General features: G+C 33.9%; 1 protein-coding gene across 1 annotated transcript in view; it reads right to left on the reverse strand.

The window, feature by feature from the left end:
* The window catches only part of LOC136840622 (uncharacterized), a 513,636-nt gene that overhangs the window by 303,531 nt on the left and 202,571 nt on the right, over positions 1-7,534 (reverse strand). Inside the window, exon 4 of the mRNA XM_067107337.1 lies at positions 4,056-4,136. Coding sequence (XP_066963438.1) covers positions 4,056-4,136 — 81 coding nt within the window. The remainder of the gene's footprint in view (positions 1-4,055; positions 4,137-7,534) is intronic.

The raw sequence follows: 7,534 nt of genomic DNA on the forward strand, positions 1-7,534 counted from the left end.
GCCTCTTGTCTCTCTCTGATCATGAAATGATAGCAGCTGAAATTGATGTTAATAAACCAAAACGGAAACGTGAGGTCAAAACATTTCGAAGCTTGAAGAATTATACCCTATGGCTTTTTGTAATAAATTGATTGATGCAATCCCAGTGCTTAGTAGTATCTTAAATACAGACGACGTTAATAAACAAGTTAATATATTATCAAGTACATTTAAGTCATGTCTAGACTCTTGCGCTCCTATTGTTACCCGGGAAATTACCAGACCACCAGCTCCATGGATTACTGAGGAAATTAAAACTGAAATGGAAAAAGAGATCGATTCAAGACAATTTTTAATCATTCGAATAGAGTCGATCATTTTGATGAGTATAAGAAGTCAAAGAAAAAGGTAGCATCCTTAATTCGGTCAGCTAGAATAAATATCAATAACAAAAAATTCTACGAATGTAAAAGGAATAAAGGTAAGACTTGAAAGTCATAAATGAGATTATACCTAGTAAAGGTAAAGGTTCAAGGTTTGTCAATGTTGGTGATCCTGTTGAATCAGCAGAGAAATTTAATGAATTTTTGCCAACGTCGGTAAAATCGTTTTTGAAGAAATACAGAAACAAAATTCAGCCATTGGTAACCTGATGTTGCCCTCTCCCAACTGCGAAACAATCATTGACGTATTTTCGACCCCAACCTGTCAGTGTGGAAACTGTAATAATAATCGTAAAAATCTAAAAACAAGAATAGTTGTGGAATAGACGAAATGAATAGTAAATTCTTAAAAGATTCCTCCTGCTTTAGCATTTTACATAACCGTTATTATTAATACATCAATCGTGACTGGCATTTTTCCTTGTGACTGGAAATATGCTCTTGTTTGCCCTGCATTCAAGGGAGGCGATAGTGAAGACCCTGGACAATATCGTCCCATTTCGCTTCTACCAGTTTTGTCTAAGGTTTTAGAAAGAGTAGTCAGTGACCAGCTGTGTGAATACCTATCTGTTAATCACCTTCTGTCAGATACACAGCATGGATTTAGGAGCCGAATGTCAACTCAGACTGCGTTAGCAAAGGTTACGGAAGTCTTATATAAAAATGTAGATAAAGGCGAAATTTCTTTGTTGGCTCTTTTGTGATTTGTCGAAAGCTTTCGATAGCGTATCTCATCCAATTCTCCTGAATAAGATGGCGTTACTTCGCATTGATAAATTTTGGTTTGAAGACTACTTATCCAATCGCTTTCAGTCTGTGAAAATGGATTCTTATATTTCAACTAAGAAAAACGTTAATTATGGAGTGCCTCAAGGATCGGTCTTAGGTCCGATTTTATTTAATATTTTTATCAATGACTTGCAAAGTATTGCGCATGATTGTGAACTTGTTCAATTTGCTGATGATGCACAATTCATTCTTTCCAATAAATATGAAAACCTAGACACTCGTAAGAAATATGGAAGGAACGATGGATCGAGTCAATTCCTACTTCTGCCAAAACGGTTTGAAAATAAACACAAATAAGACTCAGTTTATATTTGTAGGCTCTCGCCAATATATAGATAGAATACCATCGAATCTGGTTATCAGAGCTGGTACATCTCTTCTGAATGTGAGTAAGTGTGTAAAAATCTAGGTTTATATATAGATAGCAATCTGACATTTAATGGTCATATAGAATCTATATGTAAGAAAGCAAATGGCATTTTAGTGTTTTTGAACAGACACAAGGAATCTTTTGACTTGACTCAAGAAAAATGGTCGTTGAATCGCTAGTGCTGAGCTTATTTTCATATTGTGCTGTGTTATGGGGAGGAGGGCATAAAACTCTAATACAGAAGGTACAAAGAATTCAGAATTTTGCTGCTAAAATTGCTGTGGGAGGTGGAAAAAAGTCTGACCGTGCTACTCCATTCATAAAGAAGCTCGAATGGTTAAAAATTAAAGAGCAAATAGAATATGACCTTGCTTTATTCATGTTTAAGCAGCGCAATTTACAACCATCAGAAAGAGTTATAGAGATAGAGACAGTAGGAGAAAACACTGTAAGAATAACAAGGCAAACAGATAACTTGGTGGTTAAACGTACTAGGACTAAATTAGCTGAGCGAGCCTTATCAGTGAGGGGCCTGTTTTGTGGAATACACTTCCTTCAGATGTAAAAGAAAGCGAAACAATAAATTCTTTTAAAAGAAAATTGAAAGGCTATTTTCTTGACGTTGTTGGATGAGCCATTGTTGGCATTGTGTTTTGGATCAGATGTTTTGTTTTATGTAAAATATTGTTAATAGATAACATATATAATTCTATGTATATATTACTTTCATCAGTATGAGGCTAAAATTTTAAACAAACATTTTATGTATATTTTAACCAATGCACGTTGTAAGAATACCCACTGTAAATTTGTGGAATAAAGGTATTATTATTATTATTATTATTATTATTATTACTCTGGTACTCTCTCAAAGCTAAAACGGCAACCTTTCCAAAAGTAGTCCGAAGATTTCGTGGCGGTTTTCCGTGTGAAATTGACGTCTTTAAAGTTTTAAATATGATTAGAGGTGTAAAATTTGCACTTTATATCAGAATAGGAAGGATGATTTATATTTCCTGCCTGAAATGCAATCTTAGAATAAAAGTAATTTCCATGAAACACATGGGAACAATATATCAATAATGGTAGTCTGGAAACCTATAGGCGGAGGAGAAGAGAGAGAGAGAGAGAGAGAGAGAGAGAGAGAGAGAGAGAGAGAGAGAGAGAGAGAGAGAGAGAGAGAGATTACTTACTATTTTCTTGATAAATTTATTGTAAAGAAACGTTTTAAGAAACAAAACACTTCACTAGGGAATGATGAGCCTAATGAACGATAAATGCCCTGAAGTTATTCTTTCTCTCTTAATTCCCTTCCTCTCTTTATATTTTCATTACCAGACCTTTCCCTCCAGTTTTAGCACAAACACGTACTTTGGGAGGACCTCAACCAATAGTTTTTCCATCCCGTCCCTGTGCCATTATACTTATGAGGCACAAAACTCGAAGCTGCTGCCCATTTGGCCAGTCATAACACGACGCTGCGATGGAAATGTTATCATTAGGCGCTCGGCATCCCGCAGCAAAAGGAAAACCTTTCTTCCACATCGCTCTCATGGTTATATATTTAGGAGGACGGGATAAATATATTCATATGTAAATACCACACACACACACACACGTTAGCGCAAACCCCCATATATATATATATATATATATATATATATATATATATATATATATATATATATATATATATATATATATATATATATATATATATATATATATATATATATACATATATATATATAATATATATATATATAATATAAAATATAATATATATATATATATATATATATATATATATATATATATATAAAATATAAAATATAAAATATATATATATATATATATATATATATATATATATATATATATATATATATATATATATATATATATTATATATGGAAATTAGAGTGAAAAGGTTTTAAAGGCACAACATGAGGAAAACCTTGCAGCAGCACTATAAAACAATTGTTAGATGAGGGTGGAAAGTAAGATGGGAAAAGAGAATATGTACGGAGGTACAATAAAAGGAATGAAAGGTTGCAGCTAACGACCGAAGGGACGCTGCAAAGAACCTTAAGTAATGGCTACAGTGCACCGCCTGAGGTGCACTGACGGCACTAACTCCCTACCGGGTATGTACGCATCATTAGATTTTATCGAGAAATATGACTGAAGCATTGGCTGTCAATTCCCTGTTGACCTTACCGCTAAATATCTCAAGAAATGGTAAAACGAATGGACTTCAAGTTTTAAGCTACTTGCTGTGTGGTTGGTTTGCCATGAATAAAGCATGAATGATAATAATGAGAGGAAGAGACAGAAAAATGACAATATTTGTTCTCGCCCACCCCCCCAAAAAAACGGTTTTAATTAGTGTAATTATACAGTAACAAAATCAGAAACAAACAGAACAGACACAGTGTGTTGTTAGATTCCAGTAAAAAAGGCATTCAACTAACCTGCAGTCATGAGTGCACCCAAATCTTTCCGTATCAACAGTGATAACGGCACAAACACCGAAGAATTTAAGTGTTCCTATCCTGAAACAAGATAAAAGTAAACATTAATAATTACAGCATCAGTATTCAACAGCAACAAGAAAGGCTAATCAGAGAAAAAATTAGAAAATCTCAAGAAATCTTCCTATAGTAAAATGTGATCAAATCTTTACATCCTCGATTGGTTTCGGGAAACAAAATCTTTATGTTACATGAAAGACATTATTTTCAAATTTTCATTGTTTGTTAACTTAATATCAGAACTGGCAAAAGACGAAGGTACAAACTCAATTCAGAAACGACTTATATCCAGAAAGGAAAATTTTAATAATATTGCCCATGAAACAAGTTTTCAGTGACATGTCATTGTATCTACTTATTCTGAATTTAGAAAAATGCTCTCTCTCTCTCATGAGAGACTAACCACATAACCAGACAAAGGTATGCATTATAAAGTTACAACCTGAGAAAATTTATAACATTAGACTGCTATTAAGAATGCTGAGAGAGCTATGAACGAAAATAACAGTATAAAGAAAGACGCTGAAAGCGGCGACTTCCGAAGCAAGCAGCAAAAGGAATCCGCAAAAGACCTATTTTTACGTAGTACTGTTATAGTTTTCTTACCAATGTTGTTATTACAGTGAAATAACAACTGTAAATTCAGTACATTTAATTTCATAACACAGTTATTCTTATTACTCTTTTTTGGCGTTTTAATTTTCTTTTTCTATTATATATAATACAGAAAAACCCTGAACAAGAATTCATATAGATGCAATGAAACAATATAATGGGCACTGACTTATTGGTACGAGAATCACATTTAGGAAAGAATTTAAAATGATTGAATAAAAACAAAAATCAGCCAAGTTTCAGTTATTGAGCAAATCTAAACCTTTTCGTCTACTTCCAAACATTTTTTACATTATGTAACAACCATGAGAAGAGTCAACACCAAAGGTGAGATAAAACCTCACAATTTACAACAAAGTCACTTGACAGGACTCCATCAACAGCAATTGTGCATATTTCTGCACACACACACACGCATATATATATATATATATATATATATATATATATATATATATATATATATATATATATATATATATATATATATATATATATATATATATATATATATATATATATATATATATATATATATAAGTCAAAGCCGTGAACAGAATAATTGACAACAGTACGGAAACATATCACAGCCAGTTCAAGGATGAAGTCAAGTCCAAGAAGAGAATAACTGACAGCGATACGACACCTACAGATCCAGATGAGAGGATTTCCTTGTGTGTCTAATGCTGACCAAACCTAGTCAGCACCCTTATAACACAAGATAGCACGGCCCTCTTTTCTTCACGGAAACCACAGGACATCATGAAAATCTGAAGAAAGACAAGCGACAGAACACTCCTGGACACGACTACGACAGCAAAGCAAAATAAGACTATCGGCCAGAGACAGGAATCACACCCTTGTCCATGCCTTTGTCTGCAAACCGCGACGTTGGAAGCGTCCTATGGAACTCCAGAAATGTTCATGCTGCCGTCCAGACAGCCAGCGGGAGAAATTCAGAACCCTAATGACGTCATGCATGAAATTCAAACCTCTACATGTACTAATAAAAAGCTTGTATGTCAATTTATAATCCAGTCTTGATGACGAGAGAGGTGAAGAAACGGTTCACTGACTAGAAAATGGAAAGAACCTCGAATAATTTTTCCTTATTCCTGAGAAGCTTGCCAGAAGTGAAAGAGAACAAGTATAGACTGATTCAAAGTCTTGATAAGAAGATAGTATCCATGAACAATGCCATTGACTTCAATAGAAATTGTACAAGAGAGAAAATATGCCCAATTAGTATATATATACGAGTATATATACGAGTATATATATATATATATATATATATATATATATATATATATATATATATATATATATATATATATATATATATATATATATATATATACGTTCTTTATTCCTACTTGGCATTGATTTAAAAATATGTACAGTACAGTATATACTTTATGTACAGTATATAGACTGCCTGCATATATACCTAGAAAGAGGGGGGAATCAATGAAAATTTTCATTCATTGAAGCTGGTTATTCTTATCCCATTCCTGTAACACCTTTTAGTGAAGAAAGAAAGAAACAAGTGCATAAAAAATGCGCCGAAGTTTCCTCGGCGCAATCGAGTTTTCTGTACAGTTTATAATGCTGTATGAGCAGTGGCCCATGAAAATTTCAGCTACGGCCCTGTGGGGCCTGCCCTATAGCGTTGCCAGACGCACGATCATGGCTAAATTTAACCTTAAATAAAATAAAAACTACTAAAGCTAGAAGGCTGCAATCTGGTATGTTTGGTGACTGGAGGGTGGATGATCAACATATCAGTTTTTAAGTTCTGAGGGCGGACGGACAGCCAAAGCCATCTCAAGACTTCTCTTTTCTTTTACAGAAAACTAAAAGGGTAAAGTATGAAAGTAAAATGGCGGTTAGGATGTTATGGCAAACTAATCCCAGCTTGAACTGATGTTCGTAGGAAACTCTGAAAACCTCTTTTCATCGCTCGTGAAAATCTGCAGAAAACGTTTTCGAAGCATTTCCTATAATGATATTTTTATTATTTCATAATATGACTTATTTGTGACCTGGAAGTTGTGAAATTAGTGCATTACACAGCATTTTCATTTACGTTGTCATTTGAGTACATGGCGCAAATAATGATATATTTCACTTTATTTTGGCGTCAGTACACATATGCACATAAAGGCGAGCACCTTTTGCTCTTAAATTTACCCTTATTCTTTGTTCATTCGCTAAAAGATGTTGCAGGAATGGGATAAGAAATAGCCAGCTAAAATGTAGGAAAATTTCCTCTTTCTGCTAGGCGTATATGCAGGCAATCTGTATACATAAAGAATATCTTTTCATAAAACTAATGTCCAGTATAAATAAAGAAACTACGTCACAAAGTGCAGAGCGAGCTACAAATATTGATAACAGTCGTAACACAAACACTTTCAGGTGCCCTGCGCCTAATTAGGACAGCTGTTGGGAGAAAATGTAGGAAACCAGATTTCACATCAAGTCCTAATACAAGTAAAAAAATAATCTTAAGTGAATTGGATTCAATACAAATAACACAAGAAATAGTATATATTGCATTATTCTATGTAATCAACGAATAACATATCTTCTAAAATGTTAAATTCTTAAGGACAGCCTGAATGAGTACTATAAAGAGCACTCCTTTCTCATCAAAACGCAATCACCTCCATATTACATTGAAATAAGCATTGAAGAGAACAGAAAAGACGAGACGAATTTCAGACGCAACACGCTTCCCCAACCCCTCTGCAAAACTTCTCCGGACCCGCCAAATTTTTTTATCTGAAGTGGTCTGGCTG

This window comes from Macrobrachium rosenbergii, chromosome 8 (assembly GCF_040412425.1).
Source record: "Macrobrachium rosenbergii isolate ZJJX-2024 chromosome 8, ASM4041242v1, whole genome shotgun sequence".
Taxonomy (NCBI): Eukaryota; Metazoa; Arthropoda; class Malacostraca; order Decapoda; family Palaemonidae; genus Macrobrachium; species Macrobrachium rosenbergii.